We start from the raw sequence: 27,750 nt of genomic DNA on the forward strand, positions 1-27,750 counted from the left end.
ACCTCCTTCCCCTCCCCACAGCACCTGTATAGATGTATATATGTTTGTGTGCATTTATTACTCTATTTTATTTGTACGTATTTATTCTATTTATTTTATTTGGTTAATAAGTTTTGCTTTGTTCTCTGCCTCCCCCTTCTAGACTGTGAGCCCACTGTTGGGTAGGCACCATCTCTATATGTTGCCAACTTGGACTTCCCAAGCTCTTAGTCCAGTGCTCTGCACACAGTAAGCGCTCAGTAAATACGATTGAATGAATGAATGAATTCCCTGACCTCCCAAACTTACAGCCTAGAGAGGGACAGATATTAATGTAAGCAAATAATTTGTAATATATGTCCAGATCTCTCAGGGCCAGCATAGAGGCCGTAGTGGGTGAGTGAGGTGGTGGGAATCAGGGCAGGGAGGTGGGTGGCGTGAGGGGAGAGAGAAACATAAAGAAGGTAAGGCAGGTGCAGGTGTAAGGCAGCCCAGGGGGGACAATAATAATAATGTTATACTTGTTAAGCACTTATTATGTACCAAGCACTGTTCTAAGCGCTGGGGTATACAGGTTAGTCAGGTTGGATACAGTCCCTGTCCCACATGGGGCTCACATTCTTAATCCCCATTTTACAGAGGAGGGAACCAAGGGCCAGAGAAGCGACATGACTCACCCAAGGTTACATAGCAGACCTGTGGTGGGGCCGGGATTAGAACTCAGGTCCTTCTGAGTCACAGGCCCAGGTTCTATCCTCTATGTCCGGGATGACAGTCAGAAGCCAGGCCAGGTTCAGACGGACAGAGAGGCAGAGGGAGGACAGTTGGAGGTTGAGGTTTTTATATGATGATGATGGCATTTATCAAGCGCTTACTATGTGCAACTCACTGTTCTAAGTGCTAATAATAATACATAATATTATAATAATGTAATAATATATGGATATTATATGTATATAATGTGTATATATACATAGATGCATATTATGTGTGTATATGTAGGTATTAATGTATATTAAGGAAATGTTTCAATCATGAGACTGATGCTTTTGTATGTATATATCCCCATCTTACCTCCTTCCCTTCCCCACAGCACCTATATATATATATGTATATATGTTTGTACATATTTATTACTCTATTTATTTATTTTACTTGTACATATCTATTCTATTTATTTCATTTTGTTCATAAGTTTGGTTTTGTTCTCTGTCTCCCCCTTCTAGACCGCGAGCCCACTGTTGGGTAGGGACCGTCTCTATATGTTGCCAACTTGTACTTCCCAAGCGCTTAGTACAGTGCTCCGCACACAGTAAGTGCTCAATAAATACGATTGATTGATTGATTGATTGATTGAGGTAGATGCAGACGGACAGAAAGACAGAGAGGGGGACAGGGAGAGACAGAGACAGATGCTGACGGACAGCTGGACAGATGGGGGGGACAGGCAGACGCCAAGGCAGATTCAGTCAATCGTATTTATTGAGCACTGTACTAAGCACTTGGGAAGTACAAGTTGCCAACAGGTGCAGACAGGCAGATGGATAGACAGGGGAGACAGGGAAAGGACAAGGCAGATGCAGACCGATGGATCGAAAGATAGAGGAGGGGACAGGCAGAGGCAGATGCAGATGGACAGACAGAAAGACGGGAGGGTGACAGGCAGGAGCGGACGGACAGAGGGAGGGGACAGGCAGAAGCCGAGGCAGATACAGGCAGAGGCCCAAGCAAACATAGATGGATATTCTACTTATTTTATTTTGTTAGTGTGTTTGGTTTTCTTCTCTGTCTCCCCCTTTTAGACTGTGAGCCCACTGTTGGGTAGGGACCGTCTCTATATGTTGCCAACTTGTACTTCCCAAGCGCTTAGTCCAGTGCTCTGCACACAGTAAGCGCTCAATAAATACGATTGATTGATTGATTGATTGACAGGCAGACAGACAGCCTGGAGGAGGGCAGGGGGCGGGCAGACAGACAGAATCACAGCCAGTACCCGAACTGAGTTCTCACGGTGGTGTCCCACCCCACCAGGCCTCAGTTTTCCCGACCACAAGGCGGGGGAGGCTTGGCCCGGAGGCAGAGGGGGCCGAGGGGACGAGATGGGGGCCATCCAGGCCCCGGGGCGGGGTCCCGTCCCTGGCATGGTCCCCCCTGCCCCCTCCCAGCCCCTTGGGACGGGGAGAAGAGCTCAGGCCCTGACGCGCACATCTGGTGCTGATGTCAACAGCTGGGGCCAGGGCGGTGTCGCTGTTTTCCTGACGCTGGGCTGTTCCCCACTAGGCCTCTCCTGGGAAAATGAGAGGGAGGGGGCAGGAATGGGGAAGGGAAGGTGGAGGAGGGTGGGGAGAGGGTCTCCCCTCCACTCCCAGGCCCACACCCCCCTTCTCCCCCAAGCCTGAGGCCTGCAATTTCCTCCCTGAGTCCCCCTGCCTGGCTGGGTCCCCCCTGGGGCCGGACTGGGCCTTCAGCCAGGGAAGGCAAATGTACACATGCTCACACAAACACACACATATATCTGACACACAGTGAGACGCACACACACATATAATGAGGCAGAGACCCAGCGAGAGAGATCCAGCTCACACACACATAGGACACACACACGGAGCCAGTCGACCTTGCTTAGGATTTTAGAGAGCGGCACGGCCCGCACAACGGCACTTCCCGAGCCAGGCCCGCGCAGACCCTTTCGCCCGCACAACTGCGGGGAAGGCACTGAAGGTTGCATGCCCACGCAAGCACACACACACATACAGGAACCCCAAGCCAGACATCCTCGTTCACAACTTAGAGAGACAGAGAGACACACACACCCTTTCTTCCACACAATTGCAGAAGAGCCTTGCAGTGTGGGCGCAGACACACACACACACACACACACACACACACTTTCACCCTTCATTCAGGAATCCAAGAGCTCAGGCCGCAGTTGGGGTGGGGAGATGGGGGGTGGTGGCTGATGAGGGACAGAGGAGGGGGAAGTTGGGCTGAAGTTTAGGACAAATCCTTCTGTTAACCCTGGGGGTACTGAGGCAGAGAGCGCCACAACCCACTTCCTCTCCTCACGGCCCCCCTTTCTCTCTGCTGTTGCCTCCTCCTTCATCCCCCGAGGCATGGGGTCCCCCTCTCCCCCTCTCTCCCCTTCTCTCCCCCTTCTTCCTGGGACGCGGGATAATGACAGGACACTTGTTGCTGTCTCCGCCCTGCCCGGGGGGGAATTCTCAAAGCAGGCTGTTTCTTGACAATAATAATAATGATAATAATGGCATTTATTAAGCGCTTACTATGGGCAAAGCACTGTTCTAAGCGCTGGGGGGTTACAAGGTGATCAGGTTGTGGGGGCTCAGAGTCTTCATCCCCATTTTACAGATGGAACTGAAGCCCAGCGAAGTGAAGTGACTTGCCCAAGGTCACACAGTTGACAAGCGGTGGAGTCGGGATTTGAACGCCTGACTTCTGACTCCAAAGCCCGGGCTCTTGCCACTGAACCACACTGCTTCTCTAGACTGTACTTTACCATACTGTAATATACGACATACTATCCCATTCCCAAGACAAGAGGTGCTGTATTCCTGTATTCCCATTCCATGACAAGAGTTGTTATGTTATTGTAGGGTCCCCTGCGCCCCTTCTCATCATTATTATTGATAAGAAGAGATGGCTCAGTGGAAAAGAGCCCGGGCTTTGGAGTCATGGGTTCAATTTCCAGCCCCGCCACTTGTCAGCTGTGTGACTTTGGGCAAGTCACTGAACTTCTCTGGCCCTCAGTTACCTCATCTGTAAAATGGGGATGAAGGCTGTGAGCCCCACGGGGGACAACCTGATCACCTTGTAACCTAGCCCCAGCACTTAGAACGGTGCTTGGCACATAGTAAGCGCTTACGCAATGTCATTATCATTATTATTATTGTTATTATGGTATTAACTGAGTGCTTATTTTGTACCGGGCACTGTGCTAAGCGCTGATCATCGTCATCATCATCATCAATCGTATTTATTGGGCGCTTACTATGTGCAGAGCACTGTACTAAGCACTTGGGAAGTACAAATTGGCAACATATAGAGACAGTCCCTACCCAACAGTGGGCTCACAGTCTAAAAGGGGGAGACAGAGAACAAAACCAAACATACTAACAAAATAAAATAAATAGAATTTATGATAATAATGATATTGCTGGTAATAACGCTGATAATGATGGTATTTGCTAAGCACTTCCTATGGGTCAAACACTGTTCTAAGTGTGGGTGTAGAGACGAGCTAATCAGGTTGGACACAGTCCCTGCCCCACATGGGACAACCTGATCACCTTGTAACCTAGCCCCAGCGCTTAGTGCTTGGCACATAGTAAGCGCTTAATAAATGTCATCATTATTATTATTATTGTTATTATGGTATTAACTAAGTGCTTATTTTGTACCGGGCACTGTGCTAAGCACTGATAACGATAGGATTTGCTAAGCACTTCCCGTGGGTCAAACACTGCTCTAAGGGTGGGTGTAGAGACGAGCTAATCAGGTTGGACACAGTCCCCGCCCCATATGGGGTTCACAGTCTTCATCCCCATTTTAAAGATGAGGGAACTGAGGCTCAGCAAAGTGAAATGACTTGCCCAAGGTCACACAGCAGGCAAGTGGTGGAGCCAGGATTAGAACCCAGGGCCTTCTGACACTCTCCCTACACTATCTTATTGTAGGGTGCCCCATCCCCCCACCCCCACCCCCGAGCTCTGTTATTATTGAGTCGTCTACACCCCCTCCTCTTTGTATTTTGGGTCCCCTGCCCCCTCTCCCTTCAGCTCTGTTGCTTTGGGGTCTTTCTCTCTATGTCCTGCCCTGGTCTGTGCTGCTGCCTCGCTGCCTGCCCCTTCTAGACTGTGAGCCCACTGTTGGGTAGGGACCGTCTCTATATGTTGCCAACTTGGACTTCCCGAGCGCTTAGTACAGTGCTCTGCACACAGTCAGTGCTCAATAAATACGATTGATCAATATAAATAAACAGACATCAATATAAATAAATAAAGCGGTGGCCTCAGTAGAGAAACAGCATTGATGAAGTGGACAGAGTCCAGGCCTGGGAATCAGAAGGTCATGGATTCTCATCCCGGCTCCACCACTTGCCTGCTGTGTGACCCCGGGCAAGTCACTTCACTTCTCTGTGCCTCGGTTCCCTCATCTGGAAAATGGGGATTGAGACTGTGAGCCCCACGTGGGGCAGGGACTGTGCCCAACTTGATTTGCTTGTTTCCACCCCAGTGCTCAGTACACTGCCCGGCACATAGTAAGCGTTTAACAAATGCCATGTAAGCGTTTAACAAATGCCATCATTAGTATTATTAGGTCCCCCTCCCCTTCCTGGAGTCCAGCTCTGCCTGGGCTGGGGCTGGGGTCTCACCAGAACCCTGAAACAGAGGTGGGGTGAGCCCACTGTTGGGTAGGGACTGTCTCTCTATGTTGCCAACTTGTACTTCCCAAGCGCTTAGTACAGTGCTCTGCACACAGTAAGTGCTCAATAAATACGATTGATTGATTGAAACACTCCGAGAAAGAAAAAGAGAGAGGGGCTGGAGTCACGTGAGGTTGGGAGGCGGGAGCCCCCCACCCCTTTCCCACCCACAATCTCTTTCTCCCCTTCCTCCAAGATCCCATCCTAGAGAGTCAGGGTCTCCCTGAGGTCTAAGGCCCAGAGGACCCCCGGATCCCAAAGAAGCCCACCCCAACCCTACTCCGGCTCAGGGGCAGGAGCCCGGGCTTGGGACCCCAAGGTCGTGGGTTCTAATCCCGTCACCGCTGCTTGTCAGCTGTGTGGCTTTGGGCAAGTCAGTTCTCTTTGCCACGACTGTAAAATGGGAATTAATCAATCAATCAATCAATCGTATTTATTGAGCGCTTACTGTGTGCAGAGCACTGGACTAAGCGCTTGGGAAGTACAAGTTGGAAACATACAGAGACAGTCATCATCATCATCAATCGTATTTATTGAGCGCTTACTGTGCACAGAGCACTGTACTAAGCGCTTGGGAAGTACAAGTTGGCAACATATAGAGACAGTCCCTACCCAACAGTGGGCTCACGGTCTGTGAGCCCCACGTGGGACCGCCTGACTACTTTGTATCTGCCCCAGCGTTCAGAACAGTGCTTGGCACAGAGTAAGCGCTTAACAAATACCATCCCTATTACTCTGTGTGGGGGGGGGCGGGTGCCTGGTCTCCTCTTCTACCCGGAGGGAAATCGAGGGTGGGAGCCGTAGTGCCAACAACCTGTGTCCACCCTGCAGGGTTGCCCACTTGTTGCCGACTTGTACTTCTCAAGCGCTTAGTAATCAATCAATCAATCAATCGTATTTATTGAGCGCTTACTGTGTGCAGAGCACTGGACTAAGCGCTTGGGAAGTCCAAGTTGGCAACATATAGAGACAGTCCCTACCCAGTAGTGGGCTCACAGTACAGTGCTCTCATCATCATCATCAATCGTATTTATTGAGCGCTTACTATGTGCAGAGCACTGTACTAAGCGCTTGGGAAGTCCAAATTGGCAACATACAGACAGTAAGACAGCTCTGCACACAGTAAGTACAAGTTGGCAACATATAGAGACAGTCCCTACCCAACAGTGGGCTCACGGTACAGTGCCCGGCACACAGTAAGCGCTCAATAAATAGGATTGAATGAAGCGCGTGTAACTTTAAGGAGGGGGGCCGGACCCCTCCCTCTCCTCCCCGCGGTTAACCCTATGTGGGCCGGAGTTTGGCTAGCCGGGGAGGAGGAGGAGCAGGGGAGGGAGGAGGAGGAGAAGGAGGAGAGGGAGGAGAAGGAGGAGAGGGAGGAGAAGGAGAGGGAGGAGGAGAGGGAGGAGGAGGAGGAGGAGGAAAAGGAGGGAGGAGGAGAAGGAGGAGGAGAGGGAGGAGGAGGAGGAGGAGGAAAAGGAGGAGGGAGGAGGAGGAGGAGGAGAAGGAGGGGGAGGAGGAGGGAGGAGGAAAGAGGGAGGGGGAGGAGGAAAGAGGGAGGGGGAGGAGGAAAGAGGGAGGGGGAGGAGGAAAGAGGGAGGGGGAGAAAGTTGGGCTGCTTGTTTGGGGGAAGGAGGAGAAGGGAGAGGCGGAGGAGAAAGTTGGGCTGCTTGTTTGGGGGAAGGAGGGGAAGGGAGAGGCGGAGGAGAAGAGCCGGGAAAACAGGAGGCTGGGCTCCCGTGCCCACCAAGGCCAGTGCCAGGGGGCAGAGGGCACGGCTCTCCTCTTTGGTGCCCGCCCCGGCCACGTCTTCTTCGCCCAACTTTCTCCGGAGAAATCTTCGCCCCCCCCCCCCCCCCCGTTACCCAGGGCCGGCATCCCGGGCTGCCCCCAGGCCCCGCGCCTCGACGGCCCCTCCCTCCCATGAGGGGTTAGTTAGGCCCCCGGCCTCGGACTCCGGGGTCCCCGAGGATGGGCAGGTCCCCCGGGTACCCGGGCCCACTGATGCTGCTGATGGTGATGGTGATGAGCTGGGGCACAGGCCGGGCCCGAGACGGTGAGTCGCCCCGACGGGCAGTCAGTCATCCCATCGTACTTATTGAGCGCTTACTGTGTGCACAGCACTGGACTAAGCGCTTGGCAAGTCCAAGTTGGCAACATCTAGAGACGGGCCCTGCCCAACAGCGGGCTCACAGTCGAGACACGGGGAGGGGTGGGTGTGTGTGTGTGTGTGTGTGTGTGTGTGTGTGTGTGTGTGTGTGTGTGTGTAAATCAATCAATTAATCAATCAGTCAATCGTATTTACTGAGCGCTTACTGTGTGCAGAGCACTGGACTAAGCGCTTGGCAAGTCCAAATTGGCAACATCTAGCGACGGGCCCTGCCCAACAGCGGGCTCACAGTCGAGACACGGGGAGGGGGGTGTGTGTAAATCAGTCAATCAATCAATCAATCAATCAATCGTGTTTATTGAGCGCTTACTGTGTGCAGAGCACTGGACTAAGCGCTTGGCAAGTCCAAGTTGGCAACCTCTAGAGACGGGCCCTGCCCAACAGCGGGCTCACAGTCGAGACACGGGGAGGGGGGTGTGTGTAAATCAATCAATCAATCAATCAATCGTATTTATTGAGCGCTTACTGGGTGCAGAGCACTGGACTAAGCGCTTGGGAAGTACAAGTTGGCAACATAAAGGGCAGAGGGGGCACCCCCGGACACCCAGCGGTGCCGCCCGAGAGAATAAGCGTGGCTCAGTGGAAAGAGCCCGGGCTTTGGAGTCAGAGGTCCCGGGTTCAAATCCCGGCTCTGCCCAGTGTCAGCTGTGTGACTTTGGGCAAGTCGCTTCACTTCTCTGAGCCTCGGTTCCCTCCTCTGTAAAATGGGGATTAAGATTGGGAGCCCCACGGGGGGCAGCTTGAACACCTTGTATCCCCCCCCCCCCCCAGCGCTTAGAACAGTACTCTGCACACAGTAAGCGCTTAACAAATTCATTCGTTCAGTCGTATTTATTGAGCGCTTACTGTGTGCAGAGCACTGTACTAAGCGCTTGGGAAGTACAAGTTGGCAACATAAAGAGACGGTCTCTACCCAACAGTGGGCTCACAGTCTAGAAGGGTGGGCTCACATGCCATCATTATTATTATTAAGAGCCCGGGCTTTGGAGTCAGAGGTCACGGGTTCAAATCCCGGCTCTGCCCATTGTCAGCTGTGTGACTTTGGGCAAGTCACTTCACTTCTGTGGGCCTCAGTTCCCTCATCTGGAAAATGGGGATGAGGACTGTAAGCCCCCCGTGGGACAACCTGATCACCTTGTAACCTCCCCAGTGCATAGAACAGTGCATTGCACATAGTAAGCGCTTAATAAATGCCACCATTATTATGATGATGATGATGATTCCCGTTGGCCGTGCCCCAGCCGTGGAGGAGGACGGAGTTGCCCCTCTGATTTGGGACGGGGCAGGCTGACAGGCGCAGGGGCACTTCTCCGTGCCCCTCTCTGCCCATGTTCCCTGCCAAGGCGGTGCCCCGCTGGCGGGCACAGGTGTGAGGACAACACAACTGGGCCAACCTCCCCCGGGCCTGTGACTCAGCCTCGCCATCGGGGCCACCCACGGGGCAGGCCCGGCTGGGAAAAGAGGGGGCTAAGACCTCCCGGGCTGTGCCCTGTGTCAGGGGCCTACTGTTGGGTAGGGACTGCCTCTATATGTTGCCAACTTGTACTTCCCAAGCGTTTAGTACAGTGCTCTGCACACAGTAAGCGCTCAATAAATACGATTGATGGATTGATTGGGGGTGAGCTGGGGGAAGGAGGGCGGCAAGGCCAGAGACCGCGTAAGGGCCCTTGCTGGGCTTTGCTGGACGAGACTCCCCTGCCCTCTGTGCCACCCAACCGAGACAGCTGCCAGCCCCGGGGGATGCTCTCCCCGATCAAGTGCCCAGCCTGGGGGGAGCTGTGCCCCCAGAGCCTGGATTTTTGACCTTTCGTCGGTGCCAGGGTGCTGGAGAGGGTAGTGAGATGGGTGGCGTCGGGGTAGGAGGGCTGGCATGGGGGCAAGAGAGTGATCACTAAATGGGCAGGGTCCTGGCCACTCTTGAAGGGCTCCGTGCCCACTGAGAGAACTGGGGGTGGCAGGGAGGAGAGAACTGGGGGGACCCAAGGAGGAGAAGCAGCGTGGCCTTGGAGTCAGGAGGACCCGGGTTCTGATCCAGGCTCTGCCACCTGTCTGCTGAGTGACCTTGGGCAAGTCACTTCACTTCTCTGTACCTCAGTTCCCTCATCTGTAAAACGGGGATTAAGATCAGGAGATCCACTTGGGACAGGGATTGTGTCCAATCTGATTATCTTGAATTTACCCCGGCGCTTAGTACAGTGCTGGGCACATAGTAAGCGTTTAACAAATACCATTAAAAAAAGGAGAGAACTGGGGGTACCAGGGAGGAGACGACTAAAGGAGCTGGGGAGGGGAGATCTGGGGGTACTGAGGAGAAGAGAACTAGGGGTGCCAGGGAGGAAAGTCTTAACAGGATCGAGAGGGACCGTCTCTATATGTTGCCACCTTGTACTTCCCAAGCACTTAGTACAGTGCTCTGCACACAGTCAGCGCTCACTAAATATGATTGAATGAATGAATGAGGGAGCTGGGGATTCTGGGGAGATGACAAGTGACCAGGGAAGAGAAAGTTGGGGAGACTGGAGAGGAGATAACAAGGTATCAGGGCGGAGAGAGCTGAGGGTGCTGGGGAGGAGAGCACTGGGGGGTCAGGGAGGAAAGAACCGGGCATACCAGGAAGAAGAGAGCTGGAGATAACAGGAAGGACAGAACTGGACGTGCTAACGGGATCGAGAGAGCTGGGGGTTCTGGGGAGGAGAGAACTGGGGGTTCCAGGGAGGACAGAACCGAGGTTACAAAAGAAGAGAGAGCTGGAAGTCCTGGGGAGGTGAAAACTGGGGGTATCAAAGAGGAGAGAACTGGGGGTTCCAGGGAGGAGAGAACAGGGGGTACCACGTAGGAGAGAACAGGGAATACCAGGAAAGAGAAAACTCAGGGTGTCAGCATCCAGGGGATATAATAATAATAATGATGGTATTTGTTAAGCGCTTACTATGTGCAAAGCACTGTTCTAAGCGCTGGGGCGGTTACAAGGTGATCAGGTTGTCCCACAGGGGGCTCGCAGTTTCAATCCCCATTTTGCAGATGAGGTAACTGAGGAACAGAGAAGTGAAGCGACTTGCCCAAAGTCACGCAGCTGACAGTTGGCAGAGCTGGGATTTGAACCCATGACCTCGGACTGCAAAGCCCGGGCTCTTTCCACTGAGCCACGCTGCTTCTCGACAAGGATGTGGCAGGGACACAGACTGTGCTGTGGCCCTACTGAGAGCTCACCTCCTCCAGGAGGCCTTCCCAGACTGAGCCCCTTCCTTCCTCTCCCCCCCGTCCCCCTCTCCATCCCCCCATCTTACTTCCTTCCCTTCCCCACAGCACCTGTATATATGTATATATGCTTGTACGTATTTATTACTCTATTTATTTTACTTGTACATATCTATTCTATTTATTTTATTTTGTTAGTATGTTTGGTTTTGTTCTCTGTCTCCCCCTTTTAGACTGTGAGCCTACTGTTGGGTAGGGACCGTCTCTAGATGTTGCCAACTTGGACTTCCCAAGCGCTTAGTACAGTGCTCTGCACACAGTAAGCGCTCAATAAATACGATTGATGATGATGATGATGATGAATGCTGGTCTGGGCCACTGAACTGTAACCCAGTTGGCAGCTAATGGGGAGGGGAGCGGGAGGGAGGGAAGTTCGGAGGCTGGGGGATGGCCTGGGAGAAAGAGCCCCAGATGGGGATGAGCAGGGTCACGGCGGGGGCAGGGACAGTGGGAGTACAGAACCAAGTGGAGGAGGAGGAAGAGGTAACCCAGTCCTGAGAAAGTTGGCATAAGCTCTTAGTACAGTGCTCTGCACAAAGTAAGCGCTCAATAAATGATTGATGTATTTGTTCTGACGACTTGACACCTGTTCACATGTTTTGTTTTGTTGTCTGTCTCCCCCTTCTAGACTGTGAGCCCGTTGTTGGGTAGGGACCGTCTCTGTATGTTGCCGATTTGTGCTTCCCAAGCGCTTAGTACAGTGCTCTGCACACAGTAAGCGCTCAATAAATATGATTGAATGAATGAATGAATGAACGAATGCTGCCAAGCCCTCTCCTCCTACAGAGAAGCAGCGTGGCTTAGTGGATAGAGTCTGGGAGTCAGAGGACCTGGGTTCTAATCCTGACTCCACCACCCATTTGCTGTGTGACCTTGGGCAAATAACTTCACTTCTCTGTACCGCTCTTCCCTCAAGTATAAAATGGGGGTGGGAATCTTAGGTTCCAAGATCCGTCTCACCAATCAATCAGTGGTATTTATTGAGCGCTTACTGTGTGCAGAGCACTGTACTAAATGCTTTAGAGAATGCAACACAGTAGAGTTGGTAGACACATTCCCTGCCCGTAGTAAGCTTACCGTTCCTTGTCTCTCTGTCTCCTCTCCATCTTTGTCTCTTTTTCCTTGCCTGCCTGACTCTCCGCCTGTCTCTGTGCCTCCATGTATCTCTCCCTGCCCATCTCTCCCTCGGTCTCTGACGGTCTCTGTTTCCATCTGCCTCTATCAGGGGCTTTGTGCCTGTCTCTGCCGCTTCCTGTTTGGCCCTCTCTGGGTCTCTCATCCTGTCTCTCCATCTCTCTATCTCTGCGCTCTTCCCTGCCTGTCTCTGACTCAGCTTCTCCCCCTCGCTCCTTCTCTCAGCCTCTGCCTCTCCCTTTCTGTGTGTCTATCTCTGCCACTCCCTGCCTTCCTCTGCCTCTCTCTCTGCCTCTCTTTCTATCTCTGAGCTTCTCTCAGTCTGCCTTTCAGCCTCTGTCTCTCTCTATCTGTGCATCTATCTCTACTACCTTCCTCTGACTCTGCTTCTCTTTCTCTCTGTCCCTCCATCTCTCGGTGTCTATCTCTGCTGCTCCTTGACTGCCTCTGCCTCTCTCTCTCCTTCTCTCAGCCTCTGCCTCTGTCTGTGTGTCCACCTCCGCATCTCTCTGCCTGTCTGGCTGCGTGCGTCTCTAGCTCTGATTTTCTCTCTGCCGCCGTCTCTCCGTCTCTGTGTGCCTCTCCAACTCTGAGCTTCTCTCTCTCTGCCTCTGCCCCTTTCCCAGAGTCTCCGTCCGTCTGATCTCTGGGTTATGTTTATAAGGCCGAGCGGGCGTGGGAGGCTGGTGGAGGCCGGAACTGTCCCCTTGCCAGAGGCCTAGCTGCTGGGTCCCCATGGGGCCGAAGGACCTAGAGGCCGAGAATCCAAGATCCCAGCTCTGCAGCTCCCATACTCTGGAAGCCTGGGATGGTGACCCTGCAGGCCGCCCCCTTCCCCTAGCCCCCCATCCCAGACCCTCCCATCCCCCCAACCAGGGACCCAAGAGGAAAACCCCCTTGGCCCCCCACCAGGGCTCTGCAGGTGAGCTGCCCCTGTCCGGCCCCCCACCCAGGAGGTGACCAGAAGCCTCTGGTCCCCTCAGGGACCCCCACCGTCCCCTCCCAATTCCACGCCCCTTCCTCAGGCTGAGCTCACCGCCCAACTATGTGCGGGGAAATGGAACAAGCGCCGGCACAGCCCAGTCTCTCCCGGACTCTGCGGCCTCCACGGCCACAGCCCGCCGGACATAATAATAATAATAATAATGATGGCATTTATTAAGCGCTTACTATGTGCAAAGCACCGTTCTAAGCGCTGGGGAGGTTACAGAGTTGTCCCATGGGGGGCTCACGGTCTTCATCCCCATTTTCCAGATGAGGGAACTGAGGCCCAGAGAAGTGAAGTGACTTGGCCAAAGTCACACAGCTGACCATTGGCGTAGCTGGGATTTGAACCCATGACCTCTGACTCCAAAGCCCACGCTCTTTGCACTGAACCACGCTGCTTCTCATGTAACACTGCCGGGATGGATGGATGGAGACCCTCGGGCTTCCCGGACGACCCCCCTCCCTCCCTGTATTCTGAACTTGGGCCTTGGCCAGGCCTGCTTCCCCCCACCCCTGCTCCTACCCCACTATAGGGGCTCCTCTGGGCCAGGGGCTAGCAGGGGCTGGGGGTTAGGGCAGGGGGATGCCTGGGGCGGGGGGAGGAAGACTCTGAGTCCCATACCACCTGCCCATTTCCCGAGAAATCAGGTTCTCCCGGGAACAGAAAGGAGCCAAGCCAGGGCTGGAGGAGGGATGGAAAAATAGAAATATGCTAGACCCAGCCCCCAGCCCCCACTCCCCGACTCCCCGATTCCATCACCCCCGGCCCCCAGCCTGGTTGCCCCCGGTTTCATCAACCCTAGCCCCCAGCCCCAGTGCCCCCAGCTCTAAAAATAACAATAATTGTGGTATTTGTTAAGCGCTTGCTATAATAATCATGGTCTTTGTAATGATAATAATAATGATGGCGTTTATTAAGCACTTACTAGGTGCAAAGCACTGTTCTAAGCGCTGGGGTGATTACAAGGTGATCAGGTTGTCCCACGGAGGGCTCACAGTCGTAATCCCCATTTTACAGATGAGGTGACTGAGGCCCAGAGTGACTTGCCCAAAGTCACACAGCTGACAATTGGCGGAGCTGGGATTTGAACCCATGACCCCTGACTCCAAAGCCTGGGCTCTTTCCAATGAGCCACTCTGCTTCTCTTAATGATGATGGCTTGCTATGTGCCAGACACTGTACTAAGCACGGGGGTGGACACAAGCCAATCAGATTGGACACAGTCCCTGTCCCACAGGGGGCTCACCGTCTCAATCCCCATTTTACAGAGGAGGTCACTGAGGGCCAGAGAAGCAAAGTGACTTGCCCCAGGTCACACAGCGGACAAGGGGCAGAGCCAGGATTAGAACCTATCATCATCATCAATCGTATTTATTGAGCACTTACTATGTGCAGAGCACTGTACTAAGCGCTTGGGAAGTACAAATTGGCACCTTCTGACTCCAAGGCCTGGCTTCTATCCACCAAGCCACGCTGTTTCTCTGTCCCCAGCCCCTCGTCCACCCCTCCAGCTCCTCCACCCCTAATCCCCAAACCCTGGCTCCTCACCCCCAGCCCCACAGCCTCCAGCCTCCCCAGCTCCCCAACTCCCAGCCCCCAACCCCCAGCTTCTGACTCTACAGCCCCAAATCTCCCAGCCCTACAGCCCCCCAACACCGCAAACCCTCAGTGCCCCCCTCCCAAATCTTCAGTCCCCAGCTCCCAAGCCCCCAACCCCTCCCTTCCCTCACTTCCTGGGGTGGAGGGCTGGAGGGGTGGGCGTTCTGACCTGGACCCCTCTCCGGTCCCCCAGCTCCGGAGGCCGTGTTCCTGGAAAGCCCCCAGAACCTGACGACGTCCCTGGGGAAGAGCGCCCGGCTGCGGTGCTCCATCCGGCTGGCCGGGGAACCGCCCGAGGTCAGCTGGCTGCGGGACGGACGCCCGCTGGACCTGGCCGACAGTAACCAGGTGCAGGTGCCCATGAGCGACGACGACGACTGGATGGTCACCAGCGAGCTCAGGTACCCGACTGGGGGCTCCCCCCGGGCCTACCCCTGCCCCCAGTCCACCCCGAATCCACCCACAGGCCCCCCTGCTCCTGCTTCTTCCCAGCCCACTGGCTACCTTGGGCTCCCCCCACCCTCAACCCACCCACCCTCGGTCCTCCCTGCCCTCAACTTCCCCCCAGCCCCCCGCTGCCCCCCTGGCTGACTTGCCCTGCCCGCTCTTTGAGCCCTGCCCCATCTCCCTCTGCCCGTCTCCCAGCTGTAGCTGAGCAGGAAGGAGCCTATGCACTGCAGTCATCGGCAGCCCCCAGCCCTACACCTGGCCCTGGGACCCTCTTTCCCAAACACTACCGTGACCTCCCCGCCACCCGCCACTGCGTGCCAACTGCCAACCCTGCCTGGCCTTTCCCTGCCCCTGCTCTGCCTTTCCTCGTTGTGACTGTATTTATTCCTCTTAATAATAATAATGGCATTTATTAAGCACTTACTATGTGCAAAGCACTGTTCTAAGCGCTGGGGAGGTTACCAGGTGATCAGGTTGTCCCACATGGGGCTCACAGTCTTAATCCCCATTTTACAGATGAGGGAACTGAGGCACAGAGAAGTGAAGTGACTTGCCCAAAGTCACCCAGCTGACAATTGGCAGAGCTGGGATTCGAACCCATGACCTCTGACTCCAAAGCCCGGGCTCTTTCCACTGAGCCACGCTGCTTCTCACTGAGCCACAGTGCCTGTCTCCCCCTCTAGACTGTAGGCTCATTGTGGCCAGGGAATGTTCTATTGTTATATTGCACTCTCCCAAGAACTGACTACAGTGCCACACTCACAGTAAGCACTCAATAAATATCACTGATTGACTGACTGACTGCTCCCCAAGTCCCATTCCTATCAATCAATTAATCAGTGGTATTTATTGAGCGCTTACTAGGTGCAGAACACGGTCCTAAGTACTTGGGACTATGTACTTAAGGCCCTACTGAGAGCTCACCTACTCCAGGAGGCCTTCCCAGACTGAGCCCCTTCCTTCCTCTCCCCCTCGTTCCCCTCTCCATCCCCCCATCTTACCTCCTTCCCTTCCCCACAGCACCTGCATATATGTATATATGTTTGTACATACTTATTACTCTATTTATTTATTTATTTTACTTGTACATATCTATTCTATTTATTTTATTTTGTTAGTATGTTTGGTTCCGTTCTCTGTCTCCCCCTTTTAGACTGTGAGCCCACTGTTGGGTAGGGACTGTCTCTAGATGTTGCCAATTTGTACTTCCCAAGCGCTTAGTCCAGTGCTCTGCACACAGTAAGCGCTCAATAAATACGATTGATGATGATGATGATGATGATGGGAGAGTCCAATACAACAGAATTAGCAGACACGTTCCCCGCCCATATTGAGCTGACAGTCTAGAGACTCTCCACTCCCAATCCCTGCCCTTTCCCGGGCATCTTCACCCTGCCCAATCCCTCCCAAGCCTCCTGCCCCTGGCCAGGCCCTGGACCAGGCCCCGACCCCCGCCACATTCAGCGTCCCCCCAGCCTGCAGCGCAAGCCCCCTCCCCACGTTCTCTCTTTCCCTCCCGCCGCAGCATCTCCTCCCTGCAGCTGTCGGACTCAGGGATCTACCAGTGCTCCGTTTCGGTGGCGGGGGACCAGATCCTCTCCAGGCCAGCCCACCTGGGGCTGGAAGGTGAGTCCTGAGGGGGTGTTGGAGTCGTGGCGGGAGGGAGATGAGCAAACTCTCCTGGAAGGTGGGGACTGGAGGGGGGGGCGGGAAACCTAGGAGAAGAGGACCCAGGTGCCTGGCTTCCCAGCCCAAGGGTCTGGCAGGGCCCAGGTACCCAGGTTCTTCCTCCAACCCCACTCTTGCTCACCAGATGGGACAGTCAGGATGCCCCACTGACCTCCTTCCTCCCTGTCCCCCTTCCTCAGGCCTGCCCTTCTTCTCCGAGGAGCCCGAGGACCTGGTGGTGGGGGCCGCCACCCCCTTCAACCTAAGCTGCAGCGCACAGGGCCCCCCAGATCCGGTACAGCTGCTCTGGCTGCAGGACGGGGTTCCCCTGCACTCCCCGCTGGACGTCCTGGCCCGGCCCCCCTCCACACTGTCTCTGAGCGGTGAGCCAGCGGGCAGCGTAACCAAAAGCCCTCCTGACCTCCCCTCCCTCATCGTGACGCTCGCCGAATCTGCCAGCTTCCCCGACCCTACCTGGGGGTCTTCCCACCTCTGAACCCTTCCTACCCCCTCCCCTCACCCCCATTGCTTCAACTCCCACCCAACCAGTCGGTGGTATTTATTGAGCGCTTACTGTGGGCAGAGCACTGGACTAAGTGCTTGAGAAGCAGCCTCGTCTAGTGGAGAGAGCCAGGGCCTGGGAGTTGGAAGGACCTGGGTTCTAATCCTGACTCTGCCACTTGTCTGCTCTGTGACTCTGGGCCGGTCACTTCACTTCTCTGGGCCTCAGTGACCTCATCTGGAAAATGGGGATTAAAACTGTGAGGCCCATGTGGGACAGGGACTGTGCCCAACCCAATTTGGTTGTACCCAGCCCAGCAGTTAGTACAATGCTTTGCACATCAATCAATCAATCAATTGTATTTATTGAGCGCTTACTGTGTGCAGAGCACTGTACTAAGTGCTTGGGAAGTACAAGTTGGCAACATATAGAGACAGTCCCTACCCAACAGTGGGCTCACAGTCTAAAAGACTGCTCACATAGTAAGCACTTAGCAAATACCATGATTATTATTATTATTATTATGAGAAGCAGCGTGGCTTAGTGGATAGAGCACGGGCTTGAGAGTCTGAAGTTCATGGGTTCTAATTCCGACTCCGCCACTTGTCTGCTGTGTGACCTTGGGCAAGCCACTTAACTTCTCTGTGCTTCAGTTCCCCCATCTGTAAAATGGGGATTAAGACTGCGAGCCCCACGTGGGACAACCTGATTACCTTGTATCTACCCCAGCACTTAGAACAGTGCTTGGCACATAGTAAGCGCTTAACAAATGCCGTCATTATTATTATTGGCACATAGTATGCGCTTAACAAATGTCACAATAATCATTATTATTTTTTTTACTGTTGAGAGAGTACAATACAGTTGCATTAGATCCCTGTCTTCAAGAACCTTACAGTCTAATGGACTGGTGGTGCCTGAATCTCCATCTCTCTCTGTTTCACTTCCTGCCTCCATCTTGGTCATCTCTCTTCTCTGTCTGTAATAATAATAATAATAATGTTGGTATTTGTTAAGCACTTACTGTGTGCCAAGCACTGTTCTAAGCGCTGGGGTAGATACAAGGTAATCAGGTTGCCCCATGAGGGGCTCACAGTCTTCACCCCCATTTTACAGATGAGGGAACTGAGGCCCAGAGAAGTGAAGTGACTGGCCCAAAGTCACACAGCTGACAAGTGGCGGAGCTGGGATTTGAACCCACGGCCTCTGACTCCAAAGCCCGGGCTCTTTCCACTGAGCCACGCTGTCTGTCTGTCTCTGTCTCTCACTTGGGAGAGGACAATACAACGATCAATCAATATTCATTGAGCGCTTATTGTATGCAGAGCACTGTACTAAGCCAGTCAATCATATTTATTGAGCGTTTGCTGTGTGCAGCGTACTGTGCTAGGCCAATCAGTCATATTTACTGAGCACTTACTGTGTGCAGAGCACTGTACTAAGCATTTGGAAGAGACGACCCAACAGAATTGATAGGCCAAGTCCCATCCCACGTCGAACTCGGTCCTTTTTCTCGGCCTCTCCCCGTTCCATTTTGTCTCTTTCGGCCTCTCTGTCTCTACCTCTTTTTGTCCTTTTCAGCCCTTGGGTGTCTCTCAGCTGGTCTGCCTCCGTTAGAGTCCTTCTGTCTCTGTTTCTCTCTTTCCCCTTCCTCCTGGCCCTGCCTCAATTTCTACCCAAGGTGTGCTCCGTCTCTCTGTCTCTCCCTCTCCGTTGGTTTCTTCTTTCTTCTCTGTCTCATCTCTGCCCCGCCTCCCCCATGCCCCTCCTCCCCTCCCCGCCCCCCCCACCCCCCTCCGAAGCCCCCCACTCCTCCAACGCCACCCCCATTGGTCCCAGGCTCTCAATGGATCCCTTGTCTCCCTCTTGTCTCCAGGCCTTGGCCCCTTTGTGCACAGCCTCTGAAAGGTGCTTTGTGGCTGGAGGCGGCCACTCTGGATGGGGGGGTTTGGGGGAGGGAGAGCGGTGATCTTGGGGGGAGGCGGGCACCATCTCAGCCCACCCCTCCCCATCTAGGCCCTCTCCACCTGGCCCACCGCCAACGGGGCCGAGGGCCGCCTCCCGACCCCAGACCGCAATGCCCCGGGGGTGGGCACCCGGAAACTCTCTGCCCTCCTCTGCCTCGCCGCTCCGTTATTGTAGGGTTGCCGTCTCCCCTTACCCACTGCCCTCCGTTGGCAGAGTCCCCTGAGCCCCGCTGAGCGGGAACAAAGCCAGAAAAGACGCCAACCCAAACCCAGGCCCCCGAATGCCCGTCTCTTCTCACCCGCTTGGGCTGGCCAGGGGAGAGGCATCCTGGGCCCGGGGTCGGTTCCCACCGGGGCATTTCCATGGAGACGGCTTCCCTCAGCTGATGCCCGCGGGCTCCCGGGCGAGGTGGGGGCATTAACTGCTTTGATGCCCCTGGCACCCCTTATCCCTAGCAGTCAATCAGTGGTATTGATTGAGCGCTTATTGTGTGCAGAGCACTGTAATAATAATAATAATGATTGTGGTATTTGTTGAGTGCTTACAGTGTGCCAGGCACTCTACTAAGCACTGGGGTAGATACAAGGTAATTAGATTGGATAAAGTCCCTGTCCCACACGGGACTCACCACCTTAATCCCCATCTTACAGATGAGGTAACCGAGGCACAGAAAAGTGAGGTGATTTGCCCAAGGTTAAGTGGCGGAGCCTGGATTAGAACCCAGGTCCTTCTGACTTCCGGGCCCTGCTCTATCCACTCGGCCACGCTGCTTCTGTGTTAAGCACTTAGGAGAAGACAACAAAACAGACACATTCCCTGCCCACAGTGAGCTTGCGGTCTAGAGTGGGAGACAGACATTGATATAAATATCAATGGGAAGCAGCATGGCTCAATGGAAAGAGCCCGGGCTTTGGAGTCAAAGGTCATGGGTTCTAATCCCAGCTCCACCACTAGTCAGCTGTGTGACCTTGGGCAAGCCACTTAACTTCTCTGTGCCTCAGTTACCTCTTCTGTAAAATGAGGATTAAGACTGTCATCCCCACGTGGGACAACCTAATCACCTTGTATCCTCCCAGCGCTTAGAACAGTGCTTTGCACATAGTAAGTGCTTAACAAATGCTGTCATTATTATTATTAAATAAATAAATTACAGATGTGGACATAAGTGGTATGGGATTGAGGGTTGGGGTGAATAAAAGGACCAAAGTGGGACCAGGGTTTGAAGGAGGGGGAGCGTTTCCTGGGGGGCTAGGACCCCTGCCCCAATCTAAATCCCACCGGCCTCCAGCAGAGCCCCATCCCGACCTCCGGAGAGACAGGGTGACCTGGGTGTGGCTGACAGATGGAGAAGGGAGAGCGAGGGTCAGAAGTGGCCAGGGAACATGACTACCAACTCTGTTCTATTGTACTTTCCCAAACGCTTAGTACAGTGCTTTGCACATAGCAAGCGCTCATTAAATACGATTGTTTGACCGAAGTGGGGTTAAGCAGTGGGATGCTATTAGCAGTGTGAGTTGGGTGAACTTGCAGGGAGGGATAGAAGTGGGGCTAAGGTTGGGAAGAGGCTTGGGTGGAGGGGTTGAGGTGTGGAATGGGGAGGTGAGGGTCTGGAGGGAGTTTAATAACAATAGTGGTATTTGTTAAGCACTTATGTGCCAGGCACCGTACTAAGCGCTGAGGTGGGTACAAGCAAATCGGTTGGATACAGTCCCTGTCCCACAAGGGGCTCGCAGTCTAAATCCCCATTTTCCAGATGAGGGAACTGAGGCCCAGTGAAGCGAAGTGACTTGCCCAAGGTCACACATCAGCCAAGTGGCGGAGCTGGGATTGGAACCCAGGTCCTTCTGACCCCCAGGTCTCTGCTCTGCTGCTTGGAGTTTGGGTGTGGGGGTGAGGATTGGAGTGGTTGGGACGGGGAAGGTGAGGGTGGGGCTGGAGTTTGGGGCTCAGGGTTATTGCCAACTTTTACTTCCCAAGCGCTTAGTACAGTGCTCTGCACACAGTAAGTGCTCAATAAATACAATTGAATGAATGAATGAATCAGAGGGGGCATCAAGGGGGATCACGGTCAGCATCAGTGGCAGCAGAGGGTTGGGGGACGGTCAGGGACAGGGGCTGGGTTAGATCAGGGTTTGGGTTCGAGTCGGAGTAAGGTCATGTCTAGGGCTGGGGTAGGGTGAAGGTTAGGACTGGTACGTCCCAAGCGCTTAGTACAGTGCTCTGCACACAGTAAGCGCTCAATAAATACGATTGATTGATTGATTGACTGAGGTACGGTCAGGGTTACGGCCACGTTTAGGGCTGGGTAAGGTCAGGGGTCAAGGCTAGGGTAGGATTAGAGTTAGGGCCGTGTTTAGGGCTTGGGTGCGGTCAGGGTTAGGGCTGGGGTCAGGGTTCAGGGCTAGGGCCATGTTTAAGAAGCAGCATGGCAGAGTCGAAAAGAGCACAGGCTTAGGAGGCAGAGGTCGTGAGTTCTAATCCCGGCTCTGCCACTGATCGGCTGTGTGACTTTGGGCAAGGCACTTGACTTCTCTGGGCCTCAGTTACCTCATCTGGAAAATGGGGATTGAGACTGTGAGCCCCACGAGGGACAACCTGATTACCTTGTATCTACCCCAGCGCTTAGAACGGTGCTCGGCACTTAGTAAGCGCTTAACAAATATCATCATTATTATTATTATTCTCTGTGCCTCAGTGACCTCATCTGTAAAATGAGGATTAAGACTGTGAGCCCCACGAGGGACAACCTGATTACCTTGTATCTACCCCAGCGCTTAGAACGGTGCTCGGCACTTAGTAAGCGCTTAACAAATACCATCATTATTATTATTATTCTCTGTGCCTCAGTGACCTCATCTGTAAAATGAGGATTAAGACTGCGAGCCCCATGAGGGACAACCTGATTACCTTGTATCTACCCCAGCGCTTAGAACGGTGCTCGGCACTTAGTAAGCGCTTAACAAATACCATCACTATTATTTTTATTCTCTGTGCCTCAGTGACCTCATCTGTAAAATGAGGATTAAGACTGTGAACCCCACGAGGAACAACCTGATTACCTTGTATCTACCCCAATGCTTAGAACGGTGCTTGGCACGTAGTAAGTGCTTAGCAAATGTCATCATTATTATTATTATTACTATCAGGGCTGGGTTAGGGTCAAGGCTAGGGCTGGGGTCAGGGGTCAGGATAAAGGCCATGTTTAGGGTTGGGATCATCATCATCATCAATCGTATTTATTGAGCGCTTACTATGTGCAGAGCACTGTACTACGTGCTTGGGAAGTACAAATTGGCAACATATAGAGACAGACCCTACCCAACAGTGGGCTCACAGTCTAAAAGGGGGGAGACAGAGAACCAAACCAAACATACTAACAAAATAAAATAAGTAGAATAGATATGTACAAGTAAAATAAATAAATAGAGTGATAAATATGTACAAACATATCTACATATATACAGGGGGTTAGGGCTGGGGTGGGGTCAGCGTTAGGACCATTTTTAGGGCCAGTGTAGGGTTAGGACTGGGGTCAGGGGTCAGGGGTCAGGGGTGAGGGTCAGGTGACTGATGAGCATGGTGCTGCATGCTCAGTCTGCCGTCCGTCCGGGACGCCCCGTTATCGCTGCTGTTTTGGGACGGGGACAGTGGTGACTCGTCATGGGGACAGCAGCCAGCAGGACCGGGGGCGGAGGTGACGGGGGGCTGAGTCAGGCCGGCGGAGCTAAGCCCCGGGCACCGAAAAACTTGGCTGCCAGGCTGAGGCCCTGGCTCGTGGGTAGGACGGGGGGCGGGGAGGGACAGGGACAAGAGGGAGGGGGAGAGGGACCCCACCCTGAGAGACTTGAGGGGGTCGAGGCCTATAGGGGGGCACCACCAGACAGGATCGGAGAATGGAATCATCATCATCATCAATCGTATTTATTGAGCGCTTGCTGTGTGCAGAGCACTGTACTAAGCGCTTGGGAAGTACAAATTGGCAACATCTAGAGACAGTCCCTGCCCAACAGTGGGCTCACAGTCTAAAAGGGGGAGACAGAGAACAAAACCAAACATACTAACAAAATAAAATAAATAGAATAGATATGTACAAGTAAAATAAATAAATAAATAGAGTAATAAATATGAACATATATACATATATACAGGTGCTGTGGGGAAGGGAAGGAGATAAGATGGGGGGGATGGAGAAGGGGACGAGGGGGAGAGGAAGGAAGGGGCTCAGTCTGGGAAGGCCTCCTGGAGGAGGTGAGCTCTCAGTAGGGCCTTGAAGGGAGGAAGAGAGCTAGCTTGGCGGAGGGGCAGAGGGATTGGGGGCATTCCAGGCCCGGGGGAGGACGTGGGCCGGGGGTCGATGGCGGGACAGGCGAGAACGAGGTACGGTGAGGAGATTAGCGGCAGAGGAGTGGAGGGTGCGGGCTGGGCTATAGAAGGAGAGAAGGGTGGTGAGGTAGGAGGGGGCGAGGGGATGGACGGCCTTGAAGCCCAGGGTGAGGAGTTTCTGCCTGATGGAATGAAATGGTGGGAGAGTGTGTTAGTGTGTGTGTGCGTATATTTTGCCATCTGTGTTTCCTGTGGTATGGCATTTGTTAAGCACTTACCATGTGCCAGGCACTGTACTAAGCGTTGGGGTAGATACAAGCAAATCAGATTGGACACAGTCCCCGACCCACATGGGGCTCACAGTCTCACTCCCCAGAGAAGCAGCGTGGCTCAGTGGAAAGAGCCCGGGCTCTGGGGTCAGAGGTCATGGGTTCAAATCCCGGCTCCGCCACTTGTCAGCTGGGTGACTTTGGGCAAGCCACTTCACTTCTCTGTGCCTCAGTTACCTCATCTGTAAAATGGGGATGAAGACTGTGAGCCCCCCACCGTCGGACAGCCTGATCACTCTGTAACCTCCCCAGTGCTTCGAACAGTGCTTTGCATATAGTAAGTGCTTAATAAATGCCATCATTATTATTATTATTATTACAGATGAGGTAACTGAGGCACAGATAAGTGAAGTGATTTGTCCAAGGTCACACAGCAGGCAAGTGGCGGAGCTGTGATTAGAACCCAGGACCTTCTGACTCCAAATGTGACCTTGTATATGCTTCTGTGGGTAATAATAATAACTATGGTATTTGTTAAGCTGTACTGGTATTTGGTATTTGTTAGACTGTGAGCCCACTGTTGGGTAGGGACTGTCTGTATATGTTGCCAACTTGTACTTCCCAAGCGCTTAGTACAGTGCTCTGCACAAAGTAAGCGCTCAATAAATATGATTGATTGATTGATTAAGCACTTACTATGTGCCAGGCGCTGTACTAAGCATTGAGGTGGATACAAGCAAATCAGGTTGGACACAGCCCCTGTCCCACATGGGCGTCACAGTCTCAATCCCCATTTTCCAGATGAGGTCACCGAAGCCCAGAGAAGTGAAGTGACTCACCCGAGGTCACACAGCAGACAAGTGGCAGAGCCGGGATTAGAACCCAGGACCTTCTGGCTTCTCCACAGAGTTATACACAAGAGTTATATGTCTGTGACTGCATGTGCATCTGAGCGTGAATGTCTGAACAATATGTTTGAATGTAAACTTGTATGCCTCTATATGAAGATAGCCGTGACCGTGGAGGAGTCTGCTTATAGGGGTTTGTGTAAGTCCTTTGAGAAGGGGCACATCTCTACGTGAATCGAATTGTAGCCTTTTGGGTGTCTGTCTGTGTGTATGTGTTTCTGGGAGTGTATAGGTCTGCCTTTGTGTGGGACTGTGCTCTGGGTTTGAGTGTGTCTGTCTTTGTGAAGTCTGTGAGTGGCTCTGGGAGTGAGTTTGTGAGCGTGTCTGTCTGGGTGAGTGTCTCCCTGTCTTGGAGGGAGAGAGTGTCCGTGAGTGTGTGTACGTGTGTCCCCTTGTATGTTTGTGTGTGTGTCGGAGGGCATGGGGTTAACCCCAGCCTTCCCCATTCGGAAATTGGGCCGGCGCCCCGGGGTTCCATTCCTCTGTCGGAAACGCGGGGGCGTGGGGGAGGGGGGCACATCTGGGAAGCACATCTGGAGGGGGAGAGGGGGCCGGCCACGGCTTTGCGGTGAAGGCCCGGCCCACTAGCTCCGCAGTTTTTTCCAACTGTCCCTCCCTACCTCTCTGCCTTCCTTCTTCCCAGCCTCCCTGCCCCCCTTCCTCTACCTCCCCTTTTCCCTGCCTCTACCTCCCTGCCTCCCCTTTTCCCTACTTCCCTGCCTCATTGTCTCTCTGTCTCTACCTCCCTGCTTCCCCTTTTCCCTACCTCCCTGCCTCTACCTCCCTGCTTCCCCTTATCCCTGCCTCCCTACCTATTTGCCTCCCAGCCTCCCCTTTTCCCTGCCTCCCTGCCTCTATCTCCCTGCCTTTTTGCCTTCCAGCCTCCTGTTTTCCCTGACTCTCTGCCTCTACCTCCCTGCCTCATTGCCTCCCTGCCTCTATCTCCCTGCTTCCCTGCCTCCCTGCCTCCCCTTTTCCCTGCCTCTCTGCCTCTACCTTCCTGCCTCTCTTCCTCCCCACCTCCCTGCCTCTACCTCCCTGCCTTTTGGCCTCCCAGCCTCCTGTTTTCCCTGACTCTCTGCCTCTACCTCCCTGCCTCATTGCCTCCCTGCCTCTATCTCCCTGCTTCCCCTTTTCCCTGCCTCCCTGCCTCCCCTTTTCCCTGCCTTTCTGCCTCTACCTTCCTGCTTCTCTTCCTCCCCACGTCCCTGCCTCTACCTCCCTGCCTTTTTGCCTCCCAGCCTCCTGTTTTCCCTGACTCTCTGCCTCTACCTCCCTGTCTCATTGCCTCCCTGCCTCTATCACCCTCTTCCCCTTTTTTCTGCCTCCCTGCCTCCCCTTTTCCCTGCCTCTCTGCCTGCACCTTCCTACCTCTCTTCCTCCCCACCTCCCTGCCTCTACCTCCCTGCCTTTTTGCCTCCCAGTCTCCTGTTTTCCCTGACTCTGCCTCTACCTTCCTGCCTCTCTTCCTCCCTGCCTTTTTGCCTCCCAGCCTCCCATTTTCCCTGCCTCTCTGCCTCTACCTTCCTCATTGCCTCCCTGCCTCTATCTCCCTCTTTCCCTTTCTCCTGCCTCCCTGCCTCCCCTTTTCTCTGCCTCTCTGCCTCTACCTTTCTGCCTCTCTTCCTCCCTGCACCTCCCTGCCTCCCTTTTTCCCTGGCTCTCCGCCTCTACCTCCCTGCATCTCCCTGCCTCACTTTGAACTTCCCCTTCCCAGGGATCAGAATCAGGAGAAGGGTCCCTGTAGCGGGGATCCCAGAGAGCCCTTTATCTGGGGGAGCTCAGAGGGTGCCTGCCCTTTCTAGGGTGCCCCAGGGGAAAGCCGAGGGAAGTGGAGGCTGAGGGTGCCGGGAGTCCATAAGGTGCCCCTACCCCCACCGGTGCCCTGCCCGAAGTGGTTGGCTTCCAGCCCCCTCCCCCGGGGCTGAGTCAGTCTGTGGGGAGCAAGAATGCTGCCAATCTACAATGGAAACATTCCGGGCAGCGCCCACCCATCCCCCTGTCCCCTTCCTTCCCTTCCCCTCTGCTCAGCCTCCCTGCCCAGCCTCCGTTGGGGGTCGGGGTGTGGCCCATGTGTGGGACCCCTGAATGGCTGAGGAGAGTGGGAAGGAGCAGAGAATCTCTCTCTCTCTGTCTCTCTGACTTGTCTCTCTCTCACACACACACATAATAACAGTAATAATAATGATGGCGTTTATTAAGTGCTCCCTATGTGCAAAGCACTGTTCAGAGACTGTTCTCACAGTCTTAATCCCCATTTTACAGATGAGGTAACTGAGACACAGAGAAGTGAAGTGTCTTGCCCAAGTCACCCAGCTGACAGTTGGCGGAGCCGGGATTACATATATCCTGTACATACAGGGGTACATATATACCTGTATATATGTATATATGTTTGTACATATTTATTACTCTATTTATTTTACTTGTACATATCTGTTCTATTTATTTTATTTTGTTAGTATGTTTGGTTTTGTTCTCTGTCTTCCCCTTTTAGGCTGTGAGCCCACTGTTGGGTAGGGACTGTCTCTAGATGTTGCCAATTTGTACTTCCCAAGCTCTTAGTCCAGTGCTCTGCACATAGTAAGCGCTCAATAAATACGATTGATGATGATAATTGGAACCGATAACCTCTGACTCCAAAAGCCCGGGCTCTTTCCACTGAGCCACGCTGCTTCTGCACCCATGCAACCGCTCTGCTCCTGCAGGCCCTCCTTCCCCCTTCGGGCTGGGCAGGGACCCCACCCCTCCCGCCTCCCCAGAGGTCCCGTGGCGGGTATGGGGGCCCCACCTCCCAATCTCAGGGAGCGACGACGGTTCCGGGCCCCGAGGCCCGCAGGGCACCTTGCCCACAGCTGGCGCTCGGGTCCCGGGCTTGGGGGTCTGGGCTCCAGGCCCATCCCAATCTGGCTGAGTCAGAGGGGCAGGGGACGGGGAAGGGGCAGAGCAGGTGCCCCTCCCGCCGCCCCCGTCGCCCAAATGGAACGAAGATCCGGCCTGGGTGCCCCCCACCCCCATCCCGTGACTCAGTCAGAAAGCAGCCGGAGCCAAGGGCCAGGCCTCTTTCCCCAGCCCCCCACCCACACCACCT

The 27,750-nt window shown here is 53.8% G+C and overlaps 1 protein-coding gene across 1 annotated transcript in view; it reads left to right on the forward strand.

The window, feature by feature from the left end:
• The first annotated feature begins 7,083 nt into the window (after positions 1–7,083).
• Positions 7,084–27,750, forward strand: part of AXL (AXL receptor tyrosine kinase) — a 48,229-nt gene continuing 27,562 nt past the window's right edge. Inside the window, exons 1-4 of the mRNA XM_038767460.1 lie at positions 7,084–7,478; positions 14,765–14,972; positions 16,547–16,647; positions 16,890–17,072. Coding sequence (XP_038623388.1) covers positions 7,394–7,478; positions 14,765–14,972; positions 16,547–16,647; positions 16,890–17,072 — 577 coding nt within the window. The 5' untranslated portion in view covers positions 7,084–7,393. The remainder of the gene's footprint in view (positions 7,479–14,764; positions 14,973–16,546; positions 16,648–16,889; positions 17,073–27,750) is intronic.

This window comes from Tachyglossus aculeatus, chromosome 26 (genome assembly GCF_015852505.1).
Source record: "Tachyglossus aculeatus isolate mTacAcu1 chromosome 26, mTacAcu1.pri, whole genome shotgun sequence".
Taxonomy (NCBI): Eukaryota; Metazoa; Chordata; class Mammalia; order Monotremata; family Tachyglossidae; genus Tachyglossus; species Tachyglossus aculeatus.